Raw genomic sequence first — 26,781 nt, forward strand, 5'->3', positions numbered from 1 at the left:
CTTCAGCCAATACGTGTTTCAATATTCCTTTACTATTGCCAAGATAAGCATTCAAACATCTGGAAATCTTCCTCCATCACTTTTACTGGTGAGATGTTGCATTAATCTTAACATTGGTCTCATGCAAATTTCTTAGGATACCATAACATCCTTTTCTTTAATGAAAAAAAAATGTGACAAGATGCCCTTCCATTCTCCAGTTTTGCAACATTAATCATTCACTATGAATTACCCCAGGCCATTAATCCATTTACCAAGAATGCATAATCTCTTCTTCACTATCCATTAAGTTCCTGATCGTTTCCTTCTAAAAACCATTTCTGATCCTAATCTCAAACCTAATCTCAGTTTGCCTTGACTTTCATTGATTCCTTGCTACTCATCCTCATTATTCATTTTTAAAATATTAAAGTATTGCCCTCTACTAGTTTGTTCCATTTAATTGTGTGGTATTTTTAGGTTCATGGACAAGGCCTTCAAGTTCATCAGCTAAGGATACATAGAAAAATGTTTTAAGCATTACAGCCACCTTTGGAGACTACTAATATGCTCTTTGCCATAGGGGTACACAACATAATATTTAAACACTCCTTACTATAAGCAAACACCTGGGCAACACACATGAATTATACATATCATCCATGGAGAGTGGCATCATAGGGAATGGCATTTCTGAGGCCTTCACATGGGGACTACAAGGTTCAAATCAAATCCAAGCTGCTTACGCACAAGGCAGTTACACAGCTACCAGCCACTAAACCACTGTGGTAACTTTAGTACTGGTCAATAAGGTGAAGAGCATCAATACTTCTTGGGAAGCTGTATGACACCACACACTTTGGTTCACTTTAGACTAGCACCTCTTAAAGTAGTGGCTCTCTTATATTTTAGCAGGAGGGGGTTGCAATTGTCCATGTTCATCCCAGCAAAGTCATCCTCCCAGTGGTGGTTTGCTGGTTGTTTGCTACTAAGGCTAGAATGGAATGATGCAATACCTGGCCAAGTATTGTAGTACCAGGCAGTGATATCACTGTGCACTGGCATACGTATCAGTATATAACAACACCAAAAAAAAAAAATCATGCCAAACATGTTTTAAAAAGCTTAACTGTGGTTTAGCATTAAGTTTGAATTTATAAACCATGGTTTGCAATTGGTTAGCAAACCAGCATTAGAAGCTATGTTTTGAAGTGGTTCTGAAGCCATGGTAAGTACAAAACTATGACTTGGTATGATGCCTACACTGATAAACCTTAGTTACTACCATCACTCTGCCTCTAGAGCAGGGGTGTCCAAACTTTTTGTCAGGAGGGTCACATCATCTCTCTGACACTGTGTCAGGGGAAAAAAGAATTAATTTACATTTAAAATTTGAATAAAATTACTTAAATTTACATAAATGAATATATTACAGATGGAACTTATATGAATGAATGAAGGTCTTGCAATAGCTGAAGGCCTATAAAAGGCCTTGCAAAAAGCAGGGCCAGCCTTTCCTTTGCTGCCGCTACTGCATCACAGATATGAAACAGCAAGCAGTGTTCTCAGCCCACAGCTCACGCAAGAGGTCGTACAGTTGCTCTCACGCTGAGAGCAGTTGCATCAGGCCAGCACAATCTCCAATAAGTTGCCAGAGGCTAACTGGAGACCAGGAGCTCTCCATGGGCTGGATTGGGAGTCCCCAAGGGCCGCAAATGGCCCCAGGGCCGGTGTTTGGGCACCCTTGTTCTAGAGACTACTTCACCATGAAGATAGGGATGAATTTATGAGGATGAGAGCACAGAGAATGAAAACTGCCAAGCAGCTCTAAACTATAATTTGCCTTTCTTATTTTTTTTTTAAGCTCATGTTTTGATTACCTGTACTTATGGCCTATGACCTATGGTTAGCACAGAAGATGTGCAATCAGTCACTGAGTGCAGTTGTAGATGCTTGCTGGGCAGGGCCCTAAAGTGTCTTCATTCCCCTTCATTTGGAAAAAAAAAAACTCACTGTGAGAAAAGCACTGAATTTCCACACATTTTTCTTTTGTTAATTTCATAGATATATTGAAAAGGATGATAAATTCAGGTTTTTTTCCTCTTTTTAATTTTGGGAGAAAACTAATCCCTTCTGCTAAGGTCCTACTTTTTTTTTTTTTTTTTTTTTTACAAAATTTAAAGACATTTTAAAAACATGTTAGGAGATAAATGAATGGTTTAAAGTTTACACTCTGACAAATCATAGTGCTGCAATTTAACTTACAGTGCAGTTCTATACATATTTATTCAGAAGTAAGTCATACTGCTAATCAAGTCAACCCCTGCTAATTGGGTAAGAGGCACATTTTCAAGTGGGTGCTCCTTTTTTTTAGCAGGGGGAGAGTAAATGGCCCACCTCACCCCAGCAGCGTCTGTTCTAGTGGCTGTCTGCTGGTGTTCTTTTTGCATCTTTTTAGATTGTGAGCCCTTTTGGGACAGGGAGCCATTTAGTTATTTGATTTTTCTCTGTAAACCGCTTTGTGAACTTTTAGTTTGAAAAGCGGTATATAAATACTGTTATTATTATTATTATTATTATTATTATTATTATTATTAATAATAATAATAATAATAATAATAATAATAATAATAATAATAATAATACTGTGTTCAATAGGGCTACCTCTCAGAAAAGTGTGCAGTCTTTTCTTTAAAACAGAGGTTCTCAGACTCTCCGCAAGTTTGAGAACCTCTCTAAATCTGGTGGGGGCAGAAGGATGGTGGTGATGCAGTTGTCACTATCGCAACGCCACTGAGAATAGAGAGGTTTTTTTTTACCACAGCCCGCGCTGGCTTCTAGGGGGTGTGGGGAGTCCCATGGACCCCTCTGCAAGGCTCCTCTTGCCTCAGAAAGGTAAAAATAGCTACTGCAAACCACTTCCAGTTTGCAACTGTGAAACCAGAAGTGGGTCATGACTGCTATTTTTACCTTTTTCAAGGCAGAGGAAGGCTTACAGAGGAGACCTAGGGGCTCCCAGCACCCCCAGAAGCCAGAGTGCGCTGTGGTAGGTTAAAAAAAAACCCTGGTGGTGGTGAATCGCGGCAGTCATGACACTGCCACCCCCCCACCCTGCCCCATAAGGAGGCAGAGATAGGGCTTCCCTGGCTGGTGGGACATGACCCACCAGTTTGAGAACCACTGCTTTAAAATAACTGTAAACATTAAAGACAAGATGCACGCCACTTGATAAATCTTACATATCACTTATAGCCTAGAGCAGGGGTGTCAAACATATTTCATAGAGAGGACCAAGGTTAGCATTCATGGTACCTGCTGAGAGCCAGAAGTGACATCATAAAGCAGAATGATGGTCAGAAATAAGCACTTTGTTCTCTCATAGAAACCCATTAGCTGCATATGACAGAAGAGGAAATGTGGAAATCTTGATCATATTTTCAAGAGATGAGAGCACCCAATGAGCATGCTGGGACAGCCCAATTATATTGGGGGCCAGATAAATTGCTTCTAGGGGCCGCTTTCAGCCCGCGGGTCTTATGTTTGACACCCCTGACCTAGAGCAATTATTTTCCACCAGTGCGCTGTGGCATGTTGGTGTGCCACAATAGTCCACAAGTGTGCCATGGGAGTTTGTGGGCATGTCATTAATATGGCAATTGGGAGGTGTGATTCCCCCCCCCCCCCAGCAGCATGGTGTGCCTTGACAATTTTAGCAGCTGGTCAGAGTGCCATGAGTTGGAAAAAGTTGAAAATCGCTGGCCTAGAGCATGTAGCTAAACGCCTGTTCTTTTGTTTCAGTAGAACTTAATGTGTTTGAAGATACTGTTCACTAAACATATAACATGTGGATTGTGACATCTGGTATTATTAACCAAAGGTAATAGCAATTCTTTATATATCTATCTGAAAGAGACAGGAATCTATGTCATAAAAGAGCAGGTTTTTTGATCTAACTAATTTTCTTGTTCTAATTTTATTAGCATAAAAGGTAAAATGGAGAAAATGCATTTGAGAGTGATAAACAGCAATCCTATACATACTTTCCTGAGAGTAAGCCCCATTGAGTAAGCCCCTACTACTAATTAGGCATGCATCAGACTGAGTTCAAAGTCTGATTTTTAAAATTCTCCTTATTTTAATGGATTTCTTGGAAGACTTGGATGTTTAACAACAATGGAAGTATTTACTTCCACTCAAAGACAAAAGTATGCCAGCAGTCAAAGATGGAATCTCCTGGAATGTGATATAATTTAATTGATCTACTTAAAGGCAGATCGATTGTGTCTGCTTGCAAAATTCCAAGTATGCACATCTGAGAGCACGAGAACAGAGTATTCCCAGGAATGAAGTCTTTAGGGTAAGCAACTTGGTATTTCTGTCATATTCTAAACACCCCCTGCTGATAACAGGCACAGTCATTTATCTACACACTTTCTGTGCCTGTTTATCAGGGCCTGACCCCGTTACTTGACACCTGTCCTTAAAATACTGTCCCCATTTTTGCTCTTGGGAACACAAAACATTATGTGTTTTTGGATGAAATGGGCAAACTATGTTTTGCCTCCAAGTAGGAAGGGAATGCCCATGCGAGAGAGAGAGAGAGAGAGAGAGAGAGAGAGAGAGTATGAACCTGATGTTTGGGCACATAACATCCAACCATGGTTTGACATTATGTCTCAACCGTCTCTGTGCAGCACAGATTTCCCCATGCAGGCAACCACCCCATCCTAACCTTGGGTACTTTACTTTTAGGTAGTATTCACAAATAAGAGGTGAAATCTCCGAAAAAGTGATACTCAGATGAATACTGTAAGGTGGTGGTTCTCACATAATTAGCACTGGGATCCACTTTTTAGAATGAGAATCTGTCAGGACCCACTGGAAGTGATGCCATGACCAGAAGTGACATCATAAAGCAGGAAAATTTTTAACCATCCTAGGCTGCAATCCTACCCACACTTACTTAGGAGCAAGTCCCATTTACTATCATTGTTAAAAGAATATACATAGTAGCTTGTTAAAAGTACAGATCTGTAACATTTCTCCAAATGCAGTCACATCCCATGGTAGCATCAAGTATAATATATTCAAAATAAAATATTTAAATGAATTGGGACCCACCTGAAATTGGCTTGCGACCTACCTAGTGGGTCCTGACCCACAGTTTGAGAAACACTGCTGTAAGGTCATGCCACTCTTCAGTTAAAAAGCAATTAAATTTCACTCTTCAATTTGTTTGCAAAGATGACATCTTCACAGGGGTGACCTTAAAACTTGCCCTGAACACTCCCACTAGCAGTATTGTTACATCATATACAGTCATCTCTATGTTCTCTAATGCTTGCTTACAAAAGGATAAGTTCAATGTACAGTCCCATCCATATTCTAGTGCAACTAGACAGGTGCAACAAATTAAGAGGTGAATTGGGGCTGATTATTAGTAAAGAGCAGCTCAGGATGTTCAGACAGACTCACAGATATTACCAAAAAAATATAAAATTAGAGGGATTTTTAAAAAGCTGGTAATGGATACAATTGTACTGCTATACATATAGGTGTTTCGAAATCCACTAGAGTGGAGCAGTTTACTCTGTTTTGTAGGGATATAAACATCTCCAGAAAGCAGCTCCTTTCCAGAACTCAAATTACAAACAATTGAGTCTACTAAAAGCCTGCTGTAGATCTAAACTTGTTATGTCTTCATTCCTCCTACCAGGCTCCAATTCTACATGCACTTACCTGGGAGTAAGTCCCATTAAATTCAATAACACTTATTTCTGGATAGACACACATAGGGTTGAATGGTTAGTCAGCAGAGAGCCCAATGCAACAGACCAGTGTTTCTCAAACTGTGGATCGGGAACCACTAGGTGGGTCCCCATTCATTTTAATATTTTATTTTTAATATGTTAGACTTGATGCTACCATGTTATGAGACTGCATTTGGAAAAATGTTACAGACCTGTACTTTTAACAAGCTACTATGTACATTCTTTTAACAATGATAGTCAATGGGACTTACTCCTGGTAAGTGTGGGTAGGATTGCAGCCTAGGATTGCTAAAAAATTTTCCTGCTTTATGATGTCATTTTTGGTCATGACATATTTCCAGTGGGTCATGACAGATTCTCGTTCTAAAAAGTGGGTCCCGGTGCTAAATGTGTGAGAACCACTGCAAGGGTGCAATCCTAACTTGCACAGGCCAAATAACCTGCACTGAATCCAGGGCAAGGTGGGTGTAGGTTGGAGTGCAACTCTGTGGGGCTACTTGGATCTGTGTCCATTATTTTGCGGGTGCAAATTTGAGCAGCCCATATAAGGCCAGGGCAGGATTGCCAGGAGTTAGGATCTGGCCTACGCCACTGTAGCTGGTCACACTCCCCTCCCAAGCTACCCTCCTCCACCCAAAAAAGCCCCCTTCCCCACATAAGAACATAAGAACAGCTCCACTGGATCAGGCCATAGGCCCATCTAGTCCAGCTTCCTGCATCTCACAGCAGCCCACCAAATGCCCCAGGGAGCACACCAGATAACAAGAGACCTCATTCTGGTGCCCTCCCTTGCATCTGGCATTCTGACATAGCCCATTTCTAAAATCAGGAGCTTGCACATACACATCATGGCTTGTAACCCGTAATGGATTTTTCCTCCAGAAACTTGTCCAATCCCCTTTTAAAGGCATCCAGGCCAGAAGCCATCACCACATCCTGTAGCAAGGAGTTCCACAGACCAACCACATGCTGAGTAAAGAAGTATTTTCTTTTGTCTGTCCTAACTCTCCCAACACTCAAATTTAGTGGATGTCCCCTGGTTCTAGTGTTATGTGAGAGTGTAAAGAGCATCTCTCTATCCACTCTGTCCATCCCCTGCATTATTTTGTATGTCTCAATCATGTCCCCCCTCAGGCGCCTCTTTTCTAGGCTAAAGAGGCCCAAACGTCGTAGCCTTTCCTCATAAGGAAGGTGCCCCAGCCCAGTAATCATCTTAGTTGCTCTCTTTTGCACCTTTTCCATTTCCACTATGTCTTTTTTGAGATGCGGCGACCAGAACTGGACACAATACTCCAGGTGTGGCCTTACCATCGATTTGTACAACGGCATTATAATATTAGCCATTTTGTTCTCAATACCTTTTCTAATGATCCCAAGCATAGAATTGGCCTTCTTTATTGCCGCCGCACATTGGGTCGACACTTTCATCGACCTGTCCACCAGCACGCCAAGATCTCTCTCCTGATCTGTCACAGACAGCTCAGAACCCATCAGCCTATATGTGAAGTTTTGATTTTTTGCCCCAATGTGCATGACCTTACACTTACTGACATTGAAGCGCATCTGCCATGTTGCTGCCCATTCTGCCAGTCTGGAGAGATCCTTCTGGATCTCCTCACAATCACTTCTGGTCTTCACCACTCGGAAAAGTTTGGTGTCATCTGCAAACTTTGCCACCTCGCTGCTCACCCCTGTCTCCAGGTCATTTATGAAGAGGCTGAAAAGCACCGGTCCCAGGACAGATCCTTGGGGCACACCACTTTTCACTTCTCTCCATTGTGAAAATTGCCCATTGACACCCACTCTGTTTCCTGGCCTTCAACCAGGTCTCAATCCATGAGAGGACCTGTCCTCTAATTCCCTGACTGTGGAGTTTTTTTAGTAGCCTTTGGTGAGGGACCATGTCGAACGCCTTCTGAAAGGCATTCCTCCCTTCCACCACCTAAATAGAGTCCAAGGGAAAGAAAAAGATGCTTCCAACCAGAGGTATATAGGCACCAGGCAGAATCCAAGGCAAAGTCAGTGGCCATTTTGTGGCCCAGACAATCCTCCAGCACCCCTGTGCTGGTCTGCCCAGGCTGACACAAACTCACCCTGTCTGGGAGCAAGTCCAGCTCCCTAGGCCATTGCATATCCGTGTGCTGGCTTAGTTGCTCCCCAGTAGCTGCAACCATTTTTATGGGGAAGGGGGTTGAATTGCACTACCTGGGTGGGTACAGATATGCCTAGTAACAGAAGTAGATGTGGAATTTTCTGCTGCAGGGTGAGTTGTCCTTTTCTCAGCCTTTGACCCACAACCATCAAACATACAGCCTACAGATTAAATTCAGATTGCCTCCTCTTATTTTGCCCTCCCCCCACAAGCTTCAGATAGGCTGCCTGCTTTGCATTTTTCCCCAAGCATCTTGCATATTTATTTGATCAGATATTTGGCTATTCAAAAAAATAAGGTTGCAACACCCTTTAAACCAGGATTTTACCCTTGAAAAACTGCTCTGAGAAAGAAGGTGGCACTAGAATCAGTTAATCAATACTGTTAAAGTCACCCTTGAGCCAATGCAGTCACCCTTGCACAGTATTGCCCAAGTACAATCTGAAATTTTACATTTTTCATAAAGTGGAACATGGTTCCAACTTTTTATTTTGTATGCAAAGTAACCACAAAAATGCTCTTTAAATCCATTCCTCTTGTTTGTTTGTTGTTTCATCCTGAAGATATCCGAGAAAGATGCCTTTGAACTAGTGGTATCACAAGAAGGGGCAATGCAAGCAAGCTGCCCCCTGTAACACTACCAGAGGGCAAGAAGCGACTGGGGCTGATGATTGCTGAAGAGAAGCAGTCCAGTGGTGGAATTATTGCATTTAAAGTAATACAATAGCCCAGAAAGTTGGGGGAGGGACTTGATTGTGCCATTATATCACTCCTGAACTTCCAGGACACAGAGCTCCTTCAGGTAAGCATTGCCCTTGTGGTACCTCGGGGACACCTCTGAAAGAAAAGGAGGCCACCACTGTCCTGCAGAAACTTAAGTTGGGGCAGCCCCTTCCCTCATTTTCCATTATCTATTAAAGACCCACATGTCCTAAGAGAAGAAGAAAAACCCAGGCTGGAGACTTCAAACCATCCACCTTGAAGAGACTATCACTGTGAAGGGCCTTTGAGAATTATTGCAGTAGTTCCTCATCCAACTTCCCAGGGGCTACTGTAAGCCCTGAGGGAAAAAGCAAGAACAGAGATACCAGGCTGAGGACCTCTTGCTACTAGCTCCTTAAGAGCCCACAAATCACTTAAGACAACTCTGCTGCTTTCTTGCTTTGTCTTCTGTAATTTTTTTAAGGTACTGAATTAAATATTAACATGGTTGTGTCTGTCCACGTTGTCCCAGATCAGCCATGACATACCTCATGACTCACAAATTTTTATTCCATACATTCTCAGCTATTTCTCTTTTCCAAGGGCCATAACCAGCACTTGGAGTGTCAAAGTAAACATTCCAGTCTGGTGTGAGAATACACAAAAAAGGGGATAAAAACCATGCACTTTTCCTCACTGATCTGTGTTCTTATACAAGTTGCATGAGAGTTGCCACATCGTTATCAGTTTTATTTGCATTCAGAAGCCCCACCCCAGGGGTCGGCAACCTGCGGCTCTAGAGCCGCACGTGGCTCTTTCAGCTGTCTGCTGCGGCTCCTCAAGGTGAAAGTAGCAAAGGGGGTAACAGGAGGCACCTATGTTGGGAGGGCAGGCTGCTTCCCTCCGCCCCCTGAGCTCACTGCCCTACTCTCCCTTCACCCCCACCTGCCCCACATTTGTTTCCCTTTTCAATTTTGCCCGCTCTGCAGGCTTAAGGTCCCTGTTTTTCCCTTCCCCAACTCTCCAGCAGGCTCAGCCAATCAGCATCCAGCAGGCTCCTGGCTTTTTCTGTTGGAATGGCTCAGGGCCCTTCACTGGCTGACCACCAGCCAATCCTGAGCCACCTTCCTCCTCAGCCATTGCAAGCCCTTGCAGCTGGACTTTCCCTGAGCAGGTCCCCACTCAGTGCAAGGAGAGGCTTTTCCTCCACAGCAGAGGAGACATCCTGTGTGTCTACTCAGTAGTAAGCCCCATTACAGTGGATGAAGCTTGCTCCCAGGAAAGGGTGCCTGGGATTGCAGCCGTGGAGCCTGCTCCTATGCATGTCTACTCAGTTGTAAGCCCCATTACAGAGGATGAAGCTTACTCCCAGGAAAGGGTGCCTGGGATGGCAGCCTTGGCACCTGCTCCTACGCGTGTCTACTCAGTTGTAAGCCCCATTACAGAGGATGAAGCTTACTCCCAGGAAAGGGTGCCTGGAATGGCAGCCTTGAAGACTGCTCAAGGCCAACCGCAAGGACGGGTGAGTGGGAGCCCGCGCAGGTCTGTTCCAGAGTAAGCCCCGATGTAGTCCCTGGCCTACTCCCAGGAAGGTGTGGAGGGCTGTATCCTCAGCCTCCTCCTGTGCAGGTCTACTCACAAGTAAGCCCTGCTGTAGTCAGTGGGGCTTCCTCCCAGGAAGGTGTGAAGGGCTGCAGCCTCAGCCCCCTCCTATGCAGGTCTACTCACAAGTAGTCAGTGAGGCTTCCGCCCAGGAAAGTGTGGAGAGGACTGCAGCCTGAGAACTCCAACCAACTTGTCTGCTCAGAAGCCCCATTGTAGTCAATGGGGCTTACTCCCAGGATAGTGTGGAGAAGGTTGCAGTCTGAGTGAGGGCAGGCGGGCAGGCAGGGCAGAAGCTGGCCTGTGGCTGCCCCGCCCGCACGTCTTCTCTTCCCCACCTCTGGAGTCTGTGTCCTTTTTTCCTTCCAGCAGGGTGCCTCTGGAAGGTGGGGGGAGTTCTTTAGTATCCATGTAAGATAAGCAGATGTCATAACCACCATATGTTTTGGAATCCTGGAAGATCTGGTGAGGAGCTAGATGTGGTGTCAGCAGTGGCCCCTTTAAGGGTAAGGCCTGGGCATCCAGCAGAGTGTGCTGCACAGCTGCAGCCACTAGAAGGCAATAGGGCCCTCAGGGATATAAGGAGCACCTGAGGAAGGGGGTGTGGGTTGTAGAAGGAGTGCAGGTTGGAGGGGAGGGGAGGGGCTGGCTGGCTGGCTGGGCTTATTGACTTTGACTTTGACTTTGACTTGGATACTCTGACTGATTTGACTGACTTACTTTGGAATCTGATCTTGGTCTATGACTTGGCTTATTGACTTTGGACTCTGCCCTGGATGCTCTGACTGTCTTTGTGACTAATGGACTGCTGGAGACACTGGCATTTGGTGTGTGGCTGCTGTGCCCAAGACCTGCTGAGGACCCAGGGTCTACTGTAGTGGTGGGAGGCTGCTGGCAGGAGAGAGGACCTCTGCAGGTTGAACAGGCAAGCTACCCTGGAGGTGGGGTCCAGCAGGACTGCAGGGCAGAACCAGAGTCATTTGTTGGGGGAAAGAAGGAGAGCTAATTTGCTTAAAGTGGGCCTAATTCTCCAGGCAGAGAATGGCCTTGGAATCAGGCAAAGCACCATAGAGGACCAGGCATCTGAAAACACAGGAAATCTGAAAACACAGGACAAGAATGTATGACAAAACTAACTAAAAGCTACAAGAGGGGGCCATTATAAAAATGGAACCTATAAGAGCATAAAGGTGAAAAAAAAACTATATATGCAGTGTTATCTTCATTTTAGATGTCAAAAGGGTTTTGTGGCTCCTGAGGTTTTTTTCCCTCCGGAAAATGGGTCCAAATGGCTCTTTGAGTGTTTAAGGTTGCTGACCCCTGCCCCACCCCTTCTCCCTACCCCTCTAACCAGCACTTTCACAGAGGAAGCTATTTTGTTGCTTTATCTCATAAAGCAATACATCTTGTGTGGTCTAATCATTTAAACAAGCAGTGCTGGGGTGCAAATCCTGATCATAGCTGTATCATTTAACCTCCTGTGGCTCAAATATTTCAGCTGGAAATTTGGGTGGATCCTACTTAAAACCAGATGCTACCTCTGAGCTGGGTTTTCCTAGGTAAGTATAGAGCAAAATAGCAGCTTTTTGGCTGAGGTTTTATTTTTCCATTTTTGGTATGGAAAAGAATGTACAAATGAAACAGTACATTTTGTAGCACTGTAATTTCATCCTAATAAAATGGTACATTAATCAGCAGCAAATATCCTACCAACAAATCACTGTTGGAAAATAACACCAAAGAAGTATAACTTCTAAAAAAATTTACATTTTCGTTAATCAAGAGAAAAGACAATAAAAAAAGAAAAAAAGGAATAATTATCTGTGACCTATTGTGCATCAAGCAAAGAAAATAGAGTATAAGCAGATACTATGCAGAGGTAATGTTAAAGGGAGACTGATGATCAAGCCAGACATGGCATTAAATGCATCATTATAGTTTCTGGGGATTTTTTTCTTAATTAAAATGGCAGTTGGGGGGGGAGGGAGAGAATGGTCCATCAGAGTTGGGACTGCAGTGCATGGAGATGGAGTATTTAATCCCATTCCTCAGTACCACAGCCCCAACCAAAATCTCCCCCCCCCCCCCGCCACACACACACAGCTTTAAAGGGAGGTTCAAACAGCACATGTAGTATTTTGGTTGGGACTGTAAAACTCAGGGATTAAAGACCTACTCCCTGTATGCTATGACTCCAGTTGTCTGTTGTTATCTCCAACACACTCAGAGCTATTATTTAACTTTTGGGGGGAAATGGAAGCATATCTGATGGTAAGGACTGGTCCTACCATGTCAACAGTAAAATCCGTGCAGCAGGCACCATTCACACAACATCAACCACTCACTCACTCTCTTTTTCACCCCAGTCCTGTGTGGTGCAGTTGTACCTCATAAGAGAATCAAATGGCTATGTATGTTCCATGCAAGGGTCTGGTGGTAACACACACACACACCCGCCCCCTTGTGTTATTTTCCTATGGGCTGCAAATCATCTTGAGAACTGGGAAGTTCTATAGCAGTAAAAAGAATTTCAAACTTGACTGCCTCTGTATACCTAGTATAATGTACAGTACAGTACTATCTGTAGCATAAAGCATTAAACAGTACATGTGTTAAAACTCATTCAATAGGATCCGTTTATAAAAACAAAAAGGCCATTCATGCAATTGTTGCTTTTCATTCCCATTCAAATGTGTTATGGGAATGGTACAGACAAGGAAATATACAAGAAAGAAACTTTATTACTTGACCAGTAACAAAATTGATCTGATCGTATAAGATCAGAAGATGCTATTAACTTATGAAGACATTCCTGCATATGCATACTGCATGTAGGTCTTGGGTCTAATTCATGGTTCTTAATCTATTCTTTAGCAGTAGCTGCATGGTGGAAGTAGCAGATGTGTCCAACAGAGTGGCAGGAGGGTGGCAAGAGTGGAAAGGCATTGTTGTTGGCAACCTTCAGTCTTGAAAGACTATGGTATCACGCTCTGAATGGTGGTTCTGGCACAGCGTCTAGTGTGGCTGAAAAGGCAGATTCGGGAGTGGCAATCCCTTCCACACTGGGAGTAAGTGTAGTGTGTCACTAGTCTGTCTCCCTGGCTATGGGCCTTCCCTGGTTATGGGCTATGGGCAAGGCATTATACTTGTAGTAAATAGGGGAATGCCTCAATTATCACATTTGAAGTTTGCAACAGCTGGATTTGAGAAACTGTGATGAAACTGGCCATCATATTAAACAAATAAGGTGACAATTTGCCATGCAGTCAGACTGGTTGACAAATGAAGTCTTTTGCCTTCCTCGGTAACGTGAGGACACTGTCTGCTTGCTTGAGCCATATGACTTTAACTGGACATTCTCTCTAGTGTGTCCTACAGGCACATCTGGCATGTCCCTCCATCTGACTATAGCTTACTGTACCCTGAATGCAGTACGCTTGCATTTTTCTATAATGTGGGCTTATCTTTTCAGGATACTGAACAGCTTTGACCTACTAGTAACCTCTACTTTTCTCCTAGTCGTACTAGAGATATTTAGTGCATTGAAATCACGTTTATTTCAACTGAATCTCAGAACCATTTTTTTCCTCTGAAAAATTCATGGAATCAAGATGAAGGAATGTGCATGTGGCTTTTTCACAGTTTGGTCCATAAGTTGTGGCCATCATTTTTATTGCAGGACCAAATTTCACAATTTTGCTAGCGTGGAATGAAATTTTATATATGCTTTTGGTTGATGAGCCCTGTGATGCCTCATATTCTTTCAAAAGTCTGTAGCAAGGCTCCCATAACCACAGGGCAACAGATGGTCAGTCTGTGAGGAGGAATTGTGGGAGCTTACTGAGCGTAGAGACCTTATGTGAGCCATGTGTTCCATGAGCAGGCCAGGCTCAGGCTTTTATGGTAACTAGTTAAAGAATGGAAGTAAAAATAAATGGGTAATTTGCAGTGGAAGGAGGTGGGAACCTTCAAGGATTTGTATTGGGACTGGCGCATTTTAACCTGTTCATAAATGATCTGCATTTAGTGTTAAAGAGGGAAATGGCCAAGCTATTCAGAGTGTGAAAGCTAAAGCAATTGTGAAGAGCACATATAGGATCTCTCCAAACTGAGTGAATGAGCAATCAAATGGCAAAAACTGTTTAATGTCAAGAAGTGTAAAGTTATCATATTACAAGCCATGATGTGTATGTGCAACCTCCTGATTTTAGAAATGGGCTATGTCAGAATGCCAGATGCAAGGGAGGGCAACAGGATGAGGTCTCTTGTTATCTGGTGTGCTCCCTGGGGCATTTGGTGGGCCGCTGTGAGATACAGGAAGCTGGACTAGATGGGCCTGTGGCCTGATCCAGTCAGGCTGTTCTTATGTTCATATTGAGGTCAGATATCCCAATTCACAAACGTACAGATGGGGTTGAGTTCTTAGTGATGAACTGGGAAAGAGATTTGGGGGTCCTGGTGGATAGCTCAATGAAAATGATGACTCACTGTGCAGCAACAGTGAAGAAGGCAAATTCCACACAAAGCGTCATTAAGAACAAGATGGAGAATAAGACTGCCAGTGTTCTGTTTCAGAGATCTATGGTGCATGGTTGGCAACCTTCAGTCTCGAAAGACTATGGTATAAGCCTACAGCACCCGGTATTCCCAGGCAGTCTCCCATCCAAGTACTAACCAGGCCTGACCCTGCTTAGCTTCCGAGATCAGACGAGATCAGGCATGTGCAGGGTAACAGTTGCTATCCTTTGGAATACTGTGTACAGTCCTTGTCACCATACCTCAAGGCAGCACAAAAGAGTAAAACCAAAATGATCAGAGGGCTTATAAAGTGGTGCCACAGTAGATTGGGCTTTCTTGCTTGGAAAAACGTGGCATGGGAATGATTGGGACCAAGGAATGACCAGGGAATGGCTGGGATTTATAAAATTATGCACAGTGGGAAAAGAAATTTCTCTCCTCACAAGGGATCATCCAATCCCACAAAACCAATTTGTGGAAGATTTAGGACAGAGAAAAGGTAGTACTTCTTCACATGGATAAAATGAGTCTTTGGAATTCATTACCACAAGATGTGGTGATGGCCATGAGATTGGATGGCTTTAAAAGAGGATTTGACAAATTCATGTTGGACAGATCTATCAGTGGCTACTAGTCATGATGGCCATGTGCTACTGCCAGGTTCTGCCTCTGAAAACCAACAGCAGGTTAGCAATGCTGGGAGAGAAATGTGCCTTTCTCTCCTGCTTGTGGACAGCTGGTGGGACACTGTAGAAACAGACTGCTGGACTACACCGGCCTTTGGCCTCATCCCATATGGCTTTTGTTGTTTGCTTCATACCACAATTATGTACCAATTGTCTCTGATGTTTGGTTTGGTTTGCAGAAAAGGTGCAGGACTAAAATCTTTTAATTAAATTTTCATCAATTAACCTCTGGAGGACCCAGAATCTTTCAGAAAAGTGGAACCTGCATAATTTCCATGGAACGATCATGCTGGCCACAATCACCACAGATACTTTAGACTCCAAAACTCACCAGATATCTCTAATATGTAAGCTTATGCAGGTGTTATCCTGGTTCACACCAAGCTCAAAAGAGCTTCCACATGGTCAGAAGTATACAGGTAGGCTATGGTAGGTGCTGCAGTCAGTTGGCAGATAGCGAAACAGAGAGGGATAAAGAAATTCACTCTCCTCAATTCACCTTCTCAACTTCTGGCATCATGGTAATTCTTAAAGCAACAGTAGGCACAATCCTCACCAACTTTCCAGCACCAAGGTAAGGGCAACACAGCAATGAGTTAAGGGAACAAGCAGTCCCTTACCTTGAGGAGGCCTCCATGACTGCCACCCAACTGCAGGATGCAGCATACACCCAAGGGACACAGCTGTGTTCTGGTCATGAAAAAGAGACCAGGTTTCTTGACATGCTAAATGACTGTGCCTTAGAGCAGCTAGTCATGGAGCCCACCAGAGGACAGGTGACTCTGGATTTAATATTGTGCGGTACTCAGGACTTGGTTAGAGATGTAAATGTTACTGAGCCATTGGGCAACAGTGATCATGCTGCGATCTGTTTCGACATGCATGTCGGGGGAAGAATACCAGGCAAATCTCTCACAAAAACTCTTGACTTCTGACGAGCGGACTTCCCTCAAATGAGGAGGCTGGTTAGAAGGAGATTGAAAGGGAAGGTAAAAAAAGTCCAGTCTCTCCAGAGTGCATGGAGGCTGTTTAAAACAACAGTAATACAGGCCCAGCAGAAGTGTATACTGCAAAGGAAAAAGGGCTCGACTAAGTCCAGGAGAGTGCCCACATGGCTAATGAGCCAAGTTAGAGAGATTACAAAGGGCAAGGAAGCTTCCTTCCGTAAATGGAAGTCTTGCCCTAATGAGAATAAAAAGGAATATAAACAGTGGCAAAAGAAATGTAAGAAGGTGATATGGGAAGTCAAGAGAGACTATGAGGAATAATAATAATAATAATAATAATAAACTTTATTTCTATCCCGCCCTTCTCCCTAAAAGGACCCAGGGCAGCTTACAACATATTAAAAACAGATTAAAACATAATTTAACAAACAGATAAAAACATAATTTAACAGATAAAAACATATTAAAAACACATTAACAGAAACCATAAAAACAGTAGTCAGATAAAAGTCAGAATAAAAAAGAGCATAAAACAGCAGTTCATAGAGGAATCAGGCCTGTAAAAAACAACTAAAAGATGTATAAAAGATGTTAAAAAGGCCATGAAGTCAGAAGGCTTGTTTAAACAGCAGGGTCTTCAGGCCTCGCCAAAAAGTCTCAAGAGAGGGAGCCATTCTCAAGTCAAGGGGAAGGGAGTTCCATAATGTTGGTGCCGCTACTGAGAAGGCCCTGTTTCTTGCCGCCGCCCCACGTACCTCCTTAGGCAGCGGCACTTGTAAAAAGGCCTTTTCTGATGACCTGAGAGGACGAACTGGATTGTACAGGAGTAGGCGATCTCTAAGATACCCTGACCCAGAGCAGTATAGGGCTTTAAAGGTCAAAACCAGCACCTTGAATTGGGCCCGGAAACGAATGGGCAGCCAATGTAGCCCCCGGAGAAGCGGACTGACAGAGTCAAACCGCCTAGCTCCAGTGACCACACGGGCCGCCGCATTCTGCACTAATTGCAGTTTCCGAACCGTCTTCAGGGGCAGCCCCACATAAAGCGCGTTACAATAAATCTAACCTCGATGTCACCGTAGCATGGATCACCGTGGCCAGGTCTGCACGATCCAAGTACGGCCGCAGCTGGCGCACCAGCCGAACCTGAGCGAAGGCCTCCCCAGCCACAGCCGCCACCTGGGAATCCAGGAGCAGCTGCGAGTCCAGGTGGACCCCCAAGCTGCAGACCTGCCCCTTCAGAGAACACATGGCCAGCAACATTCAGGGGAATAATAAAAGCTACTTCAAATATGTTAGAAGCAGGAAAGCCGCCAGAGAAGCAGTTGGTCCTCTGGATGGTGAAAGAGGAGATAAAAGGAGACTTAGAGATGGCAGAGAAATTAAATGAGTTCTCTGCATTTGTCTTCACGACAGAAGACCTCAGGCAGATACCGCTGCCTGAACGGCCCTCCTGACCAAGGAAATGTCAGAGAGAGGTTAAAAGAGAAGATGTTTCAGACCTAATTGACAAATTAAAAATCAATGTCACCAGGCCCAGATGGCATCCACCCAAGAGTTATGAAGGAATTGAAGAATGAAGTTGCTGAGCTCTTGACTAAAATATGCAACTTGTCCCTTGAAATGGCCATGGTGCCAGAAGATTGGAGGATAGCAAATGTCACACCGATCTTTAAAAAGGGAAGGAGGGGGGACACGGGAAATTATAGGCCAGTCAGCCTAACGTCTGTTCCAGGTAAGATGGTGGAATGCCTCATCAAAGATAGAATCTCAGAACACATAGACAAACAGGCCTTGCTGAGGGAGAATCAGCATGGCTTCTGTAAGGGTAAGTCTTGCCTCACTAATCTTTTAGAATTCTTTGAAAAGGTCAACAGGCATGCAGATGCGGGAGAACCCTTGGACATTATATATCTGGACTTTCAGAAGGCATTCGACATGGTCCCTCACCAAAGGTTACTGAAAAAAACTCCACAGGGAATTAGAGGGCAGGTCCTTTCATGGATTGAGAACTGGTTGAAGACCAGGAAGCAGAGAGTGGGTATCAATGGACCATTTTCACAATGCAGAGGGGTGACTTCCTTGCTCTCCTCTGGTGTTACCAAATGGTGAGGGAGCAGGCAATTGGTGCCTGTGTTCGTGTATATTGCCAGGATTTCATTTGAATTTGAGTTTTGACTAGGTGACAGCATATGAATTCAAGTGATGTGAGGCCCTGCGATATAGTTCATCACAAGAGTCCTTAATCTGGCCTAATATTTTATACCACATGGCAGTTCAACAATAGTTTCTTATACACGTTAAAAATATATTCCTAATAATATCATGATTTTCCACGGGAAAGAGATTTTTCAGAAGAGTCATCAGAAGAGTAGGCAGGAGTTGCATATTTTTCCAACCATTGCTTCTCTTTGTTGAATCTGGAAATCATTAGTGGAAGTCATGATCTACTTACTACAACAGCTTGCCAAATTTTTCAGTGTCGTTTCTGTATTCTCCCTGTAGTAGGGAGTCCGTGATCATTATGCCATAAGAAGGCTTCCAGTTTTCTGGGGTCCCCAAGCTATACTTAACAAAGTAGTTAACCCTTTGGAGCAGGGACTGATTCAGCTGCATTCATCTCTCTGCTGGACTCAGAATGATGAGGATGGATGAATGAGGCTCATACTGCCATAGGTCAATACTGGATGGCTGACTGACTTACAAGTAACTGCCCATTTTCCTTTTTACATGCCAGATAAAATTGCCCGGGTTATAACACAGCATAAAAGCTATAATATCCATTATACCATAGTAGTCATTTCTAGTGTTGACAACCATGGTATGAGCTAGGGCTGGCCTGAACATTTTTACCCCAGCACCTTTGGCAAACTTTTAAGAGGAGCAGACATTGTTGCATACTTCTATGGGGGGATACCACAAAACTATAAAAAAAAAAATTTGAGAACGAGCAGCTTCCCAGCAGTGAAAGAGCAGCTTCTTTTCTTCCTGTAGAAGTAAGCAGCCAATCTCTCTGTGGATGGTGGTAGGCGTAACACTTCAAACACTATTCCTCTCTATAGCAGATTCCGGCTGCCATTTTGTTTCCCTGAAGGCTTTGAAGAAACATTGTTCCCCAGTGCATTCCTGGAAAGCAAATGGTGGCTAGCAGCTGCCAGGAAGAGGAGCAATACTGGACAAGGGCTGTTTACCATTAATGGAAAAAAGAAGGCACCATACCACTGCTGGGAAGCCTCCCAACCTCCAAAAATCTTGTAATCACTTTCATGTGGTCCCCCCACAAAAGTCTCAGAAATCCTCCTCCATTTTTTGCCAAATAGAATTTCTTCATCAAAATAAAGGGGACCTTCAGCCCTGCTCTAGTGACCCTAAGCAATATACTCTACTTGAAGGGGCAAAAATGCTAACACAACTATCAAGATCCCAACGCAATTCTATCCAGATCAGGATTTCATAATTGAAAAAGAATGGGTTGGATCCAGACTTGTGCTTGAGCAATGGTGCCAGCCTGAGGGATCGCCCCTATCCCCTCCTCCTCCAAAACACCACCCCAAGTACCCTGAAAAAGTACTCCTGAAATTGAGAGGACCTCCAGGAGTGCTGCAGCAGGGGAGGGAATCTTCAGCAAGCAGATGTAATCACCTTCTGCAAGTGGAGACATGTTCCCAGAAGGGGCTTGTGCCCAGTTTCAAAGGGTACAGTTGTCTTCTTCCCCTGCGACATATCACATCCCACACTAATCCTGATTGGAGTTATCTTTCACCCATTTTGTATGAGATTCCCAATTAGTTTCCAGGTATAAATGATAGTATCGGTAGCTTCTCTTTAAAGCCCAATCAGCCTGGCCAAGGGTATTTAAAAGAACACATAGTCCTCTGTGGGTGAAGGGAGATGTTACACTAAACATGCAACTGCTGCCCTGTCTTGAGTGCTCCACACTTCACATAACAGAACTTCTGAATGTCCTGACATCTCAACATTCCACATTTGCCAAAAACTTTAGTATAAGTAGCCACCAATAAAGGGAAAGCAAGGAACTTCAATGTCATGGTGTCATGACAGTGATGCTAGATACCATGGAGGTGATTGGTGCCTTTGGGAGCAGCTGCCCATTTCCTGCAACTTGTAACTTTCTGCTCCAAGACTTGGGGAAGCAGGAGTTAAAGGGGCAACAAAGGGCCCAGTCCTATCCAGCTTTTCAGTCTTGATGTAGCTGTGCCAAATGTGCATACACTGTGGCCTCCTCAAGGTAAGGGGACATTATATTACCATTGAACTGCATTGTTCCCTTACCTCGGGATTGCATTGCAACACTGGAAAATTGGTTAGGACTGGGCCCTTTGTTGCCCCTTTCACCCCTGCCCCCTCCAAGTCTTGGTGCTGAAAGTTATAAGTTACACTAAATGGGCAGCTGCCCCCAAAGGTACCAATCCCCTCCATGGTATCCAGCATCACTGTCTTGACACCATGACTTTTCCTGATTGGAGATGTCTTTAGGATTGGGCTCCAAAACACTCCCCACCTTATCTTAAACCATTTCTGCCCAACACTGCATATATGCAACAGGGATCAAATGTGTAGACCTGTGTGCTGGGCAGAAATGGGTTAAGCTGCAGTACTGTTTTTTTCAGCAGCAGCAGTAGTGCTCCTCCTGTGGAACTAGCTACCATTTTTCCCCCCAATCTCCATCTCCCTAGAATGCTATGTCATCACTCAGCATCACTCTATGGTATGGTGGATTCTGGGGAAAAAATGGCTGCCAGCAGAACAATTACTGTTGCTGCCACTACCAACAGTAAGTTTCATGTTTTGCCATTTTGGATCCTCTACACCCCAGCCCACCCCCATTTCAGGCTGCTGAAATGCCTCCATATTTGGTGCCTGCTAATGAGGCAGTAAAACGGCAGGCATTTCAACCCTGCCCAATGATCACCTGAAGGGACCCTCAGCTGAGTGAATCAACATTCTGAAGCCAGGCTGATGGTTAGGAAGAGGGGAACCTTTGCATCTAGGTACCACTACTGTGTTCTGTGGAATTGTCTGCACAAACAGGCTTATTGAGACATCTCCTTCATCTTCATTTTCAGATTTGTTAAGCTTTTCAAACTTTAATATCATGCATGCGTGTGTGCGTGTCCTCAAGGGATCTTGCGCATCTCCATCACACAGTCAGTCAGTCGTAAGCAGCCTTGTGGGCCATTGATGAGCAGAAAGGTGATACATAAAATTAACAAATAAAAGCAATACCTAACTTTATGTCAGGTTTTGCACGGACATGATGTGGAATCATTTCCGCAGGCCACACTTACATAGTTCAGGGTTTAAATTAAACGGAATCTTCTGCAGATGTTCAGAAAAGTTGATGTTGGGTCAGAATTGACTCTCACAGTCTATAAAAGGTTGCCCCTAAGGGCCAATTGACTCAGTTCTGGCTTCAGTTCATATAAATGACCATTGGTCAATTCTGAGCATACCCAAAAGTTCCAGAGTAGGAAAGGGGAAAATCTGCATAATTGTTGAGGAAATGCCACATCAGTGACAGGATAGTGTCAGAGGAAAGCCATGTGGAGTACTGGCTCCCACACCCACCGGCAGGCCAACCAGACAGACCCCAATACCCAGTCACAGCAGAGGCCATGTGGTTCAGTGACCCAGTGCTAGACTTCATCCTGTTTCCTACAAAAACCTGGTATTGATCATTACCGGCTACTCATATCCATAATACAGATGATGGGGAACATGAAGGGCCCAATTCTATCCCTTCCCAGCACCCAGTGGTACAGCGGTGCCGAAATGGCTGCCACTGTATCCTGTGGGGTTAGGGAAGATCCTGAAGGTCTCCTCAGGGTAAAGGAACCTCAGTTCCATTACCCTGTGTCGAGCGCAACTGGCCCAATGGGTCTATTAGGATCTGCACCTGCCCTTGAGCTGGTGCAGAACTGAGGAGACCTGTGTCAGGCAGCTTGGCTTGGAAGGAAACATCGAAGTTGGTGGTAGCTTCTGCTACTATTCCTGCCCCCTTCCTGGGCTGGGTCTGCACTCTGGCCCACCCTTCCCCCACCCAGTGTCACCCCCTCCCCACCTTCCCCCCAATCTCCTGGATGTAATACTACATTAAGGGCGCAATCCTACCCTGTGCTGGAACAGGCAAGGCAGGAGGCCTGCACTGTATCCAGCGCAGGATAGGGGCCAAAAACGGCTCAGCCAGAGGCAAGGGGAAACTTTTCCCCTTACCTCTGGGCAAGGCACCCTTGCTTCTATTGATCTCCTTGGACTTGTGCGACCTCTTGAGGTGGCGCAAGTCCAAGGCAGGCGGAGCGACTTCAAGCCCCGCCTCCCGCTCCCTGCCCGCCCCTGGGGCCGCCCACCGCCTGCCCTCCCCCTGCCCAGGAACGCCTCCCTCCCGCTTCCTCCCCGCCTCTCCCTGCCTACCTCAGAACCTTGCATCGGCCCAGGCAGGCTGATGCAAGGCTTGATGCATCTGTCAGTGCAGAGGCTTGTTGCAGCCCCTGCAGGCTGGTGCACCTCTGCGCACTGGCCTAGTAGACTCTTGAGGAGGCACAAACATGCCTTATGACACATTTGCAACCCTCCTGGGTCAGCACAAGGGAGCACTAGGGACTTGCACTGGCCCAAGTCAAGGGCAGGATTGCGCCCTAAGGCTGCAATCCTAACCACACTTTCCTGAGAGTAAGTCCCATTGAACAAAATAGGACTTACTTCTGAGTAGACCTGGTTAGGCTTGTGCCCTAAATCACAGTTTTATGATTAACTGTGAAACAAAAACTTTTGGAATCACAGATCACACCATTCAATCATGTCTACCACAAAACAAGCTGGCACTGCCGCTAAAAGAGAGATTAAATCTGTGCTTATCCAAGTCTGCAACTCAAAGGAAATCACACCTGCATAAATGGCCAATTTTGATGCAACAAGAACTAAGCATTACCATTAGGCAAAGGAGACACAGGGCCCAATCCAATCCAACTTTCCAGCTCCAGTGTATCTACAATGCATCCCTGTGATAAGGGAACACATGTTCCCATATCTTAAGAAGGCCCCAGCAACTGCCCCTCCACCACAGGATACAGTGAACACCCCACTGGCACAACTGCACCAGCACAGGAAAATTTGATAGGATTGGGCCCACAATCTTGCCATAAAACTGCTTGCATTCTGGCCTGTCAAATCAGCCTCCTCTGTGTAGTCAGTGATCTCTCTGCATGTAAAATGCATTAGAAAAGATGTTGCAACATCCCTGGCTCACCCCAGGGTTTCCATAATAGAAACAGACAAATGGCATGTACTAATCTAACCCTCCAGACATCTCATCTGAAACATGCCTTTTTTATTTACTTTGCAGATAATGTCTTATCCCAGGGATTCCATTTACTTCCTTCAAGAACCCAACATCTAATTTCCACCACGGTTTTGTGTCTTCCCATTTCAAAACCTTTCTTTCTGAAACATTTGCTTGGTGCAAATGGCACATTTGTTTTGAACCTACTCCGAAGGTTACATAAAGTGCACCCTCTATGGGTCTTCTTGCATAATGTACAGATTCTTGTCTTCTGTTTCAGAAACTTTGACCTTGTTCGGATGCTGACCACGCAGCCAGCATTTTACTGCAGGTTTTAGAAAATAGGTACTCGAGACGTATACGTACTCAAGACATTTCAGAAGTCCAACCCAGCCATGAGCAAGTGAGACCAATCCACTGAGCCTGTTTCTTGGTTCCCATTTGGGACAAATCAACTCAGTGTTTAACTGAGCACAGACGAGCAACAGGGACAGTTGGAGGGCTACGTTAGACTTTTCAGCCAGCCAGAACAAATCGAGACATCTAGATCTGCCTGGTTGTTACAGCAATTAGGGAAACTGTTTTGAACTGATATAAGTAAGATGCTAGGGAATGGAATCCACTGCCATGCCACGAAGACAAGTACCAAGCTTCCTGACTTCCTGTCCTTAACCATCAGGGAACAAAATGCCAATGTCAAGATAACTAAAGGATGAGAAAACAGCATGCCACAGAAACCTGGATTCCATCAAGACTCTGAGAAATAGGGAAAGGGTCTCTCTAAGGGGGGAGGGAGGAGAGAAACACTCAAAAGCAAAGAAAGTCCTGTGTAACATCCCAAACAAAGAATTGAATAAAACAGATGTAGTTCAGGCAGTGCATAAGGACTCCACCCTTCCAAGCCCTGTGTTTACTTCTTTCTCCCAGCTCAATCTGTTCAGACTTCCCTCCAGATCCAAAGACTCTAATATCTCAACTTTTTTTTTTTTTTACCAACATTCCACTGTCTCACACACAGAGATAAAGCCAGGCAACAGGACTGATTCCTGAAAGCTCACAGATTTCATTTAATTGTTCTTCCAGACATCTGTATCCACAGAACAATGCAGAGAAGGCAATGACGGCAGCTTTTTAATCCAGCTCCAATCCTGCTCCTTTTCCAAAAAACCCTGTTCAATTCCCGTTTCCCAGCACACACACACAGCCTGCGCACCCAGAACTTCCTGACCACTTGTATTCACAGCTTGCAAGCAAACACCCCGGGCTACAAAGGACAACTCACCCCCCTCGAACTCGTCCTCTTCTTGAGCTGGTATCGTTCCGAACTGTCCTAGGAAAGCCACAAGAATGACCAATGTTCTTTGTTGCATCCAGGTTGCCATCATGTCTCAATATTAGACATGTATATCCTCCTCCTAGGGCAGGCAAAAGTGCAAGGGGGAAAAAAAGTGTTCAAAAGTTATGTGAGCACCATGAAGCCAGCTCTCTTCCTTTCAGCACTCGCACAGGACAAAAAAAAAAAGTCTGCTAGTTCCCCAGGCTTTCTTTTGAAACAGCACTGGTGCTTGCACAGTCTGCAAATGCTCGTCTTTTTTTTTTTTCCCCCAAGTGATGCAGCTTTAAATAGGAAGAAAGCCTCTTTTCCTGCCCCTTTTCAGCTTCTTCAGGCTCATGATCATCCAGTCCCTGGCAAGGAATGACGTGATTGATGGTAAACAACCGAATCAGAACTAGCTTCAGACTCCCCTCAAACGTTTCTTGTCTTTTTTACACAGTTTTGAAGAGGATTTTTTTTTCTTTGCTGCTGCTGTTGCTGCTGCTTCTGTTGTTCAGGAAAAGATCTTCTATGTAAAGAATTTATTGGGAGCAGAACATACTTGGCTAAGAGGAGATGATTCTACCACTCACAGTCTTGGAAGCTGTGGAAGGGGCAATACTAAAATCCTCTTTTATAGCAAGTGGCCAGGGAAAGGGAACCTACCCTCTCCAGATTTCTGGGAGGAGGCTTCCGTCTTCATTGTGAATGAATCCCAAGGTGTTTAACTGTTCCCCTGCCCCTCCGGCTGATGTATTCCCTAATGCTCCTCTAGTTCCTAGGTGACACTATTAAAGATATTTCCTCTTCGTGGTGGTTGGCGATTCCAGTGCAGGAACAAGATAGTTTTAAGATGCCCTCCTATTTTCATTCTGTCTCGTCTGAGAATTGGCACAGGAATGAATCAAGAATAATGCAGGGCCTTGACAGGGGTGGCCCATCCATTAGACAAGGTGTTGAAGGTTGCATCAGAAACAGATTGGTGGCAGATTCCGGGTAGCCTTCACCCGAGTCCGTTGTCACTACCACCACCTCCCTCCAGCCTGCCATGGATGCAACCCACCCTGAACCACTTTCTGCCTGCTAAAAGAGAGCAGAAAGTGGATCACACACGTCCTTTCCTTTCTCCTCACATGGTTCCTTCAGAAGCGTAGGAATTCTGTTTGATTTAAAGGGACCGCTCAGACAAAGGAGCTCCTTCATTTGCCCAGTCCCTTTAAATCAAACCAGAAGCCCCACATTTCTGCAACTGAAAAGAACCACGTGCTGCTTTTCTTTTTTAATTATGTAGAGGTGGCGGATCTGAGCCCGCATCAGGCAGCATTCTCAGTCACACCATTACTGGGGCTTGAACTACACCATTGCTGAAAATCGAGGTGTTCACTGTTCAGATAAACTGTCCTGCTCAGAGGCTGCCAGGCAATAAATACATGAATAAATAAATCCACTGACCTGTTGCTGTGCAGTGTCAAAAACTTCTAGTTTTCTCTTCCCTGACTAGTAGTTTTGGTGGCTTAACAGACCCAGCTGTTTTAGGTTGCCCACACAGTACAAACAAAGAGTTGCAACAGCGCCACCCTGCCTGGTCTGCTGCCCTCACTAAGCCCCCGAGGAAGCTGCTATCACTTTTCATCCTTGATAATATGTTAAACTAGTTCATTCTGAAACAAAAATATGATATTTAATATTGTTTGAATAACTGTCAACATGACAAGACCTTTGATGCCAATGTTGTGTTTCTGTCCAAGCTGCAGTCCATCAACCCACTCTACTAACATTACTAGCAGGAAACCAGTTGCACAGAGGTTA

At 44.6% G+C, this 26,781-nt stretch overlaps 1 protein-coding gene and 1 pseudogene across 1 annotated transcript in view; both read right to left on the reverse strand.

Moving 5' to 3' along the window:
- The window catches only part of COL5A2 (collagen type V alpha 2 chain), a 177,599-nt gene extending 152,381 nt beyond the window's left edge, over positions 1–25,218 (reverse strand). The window contains exon 1 of the mRNA XM_066612123.1: positions 24,940–25,218. Within this exon, the coding sequence (XP_066468220.1) occupies positions 24,940–25,042 (103 nt within the window). The 5' untranslated portion in view covers positions 25,043–25,218. The remainder of the gene's footprint in view (positions 1–24,939) is intronic.
- LOC136637192 (5S ribosomal RNA) lies at positions 14,833–14,949 on the reverse strand (annotated as a pseudogene).
- Positions 25,219–26,781: the final 1,563 nt, after the last annotated feature.

Source organism: Tiliqua scincoides, chromosome 1 (genome assembly GCF_035046505.1).
Source record: "Tiliqua scincoides isolate rTilSci1 chromosome 1, rTilSci1.hap2, whole genome shotgun sequence".
NCBI classification, from domain to species: Eukaryota; Metazoa; Chordata; class Lepidosauria; order Squamata; family Scincidae; genus Tiliqua; species Tiliqua scincoides.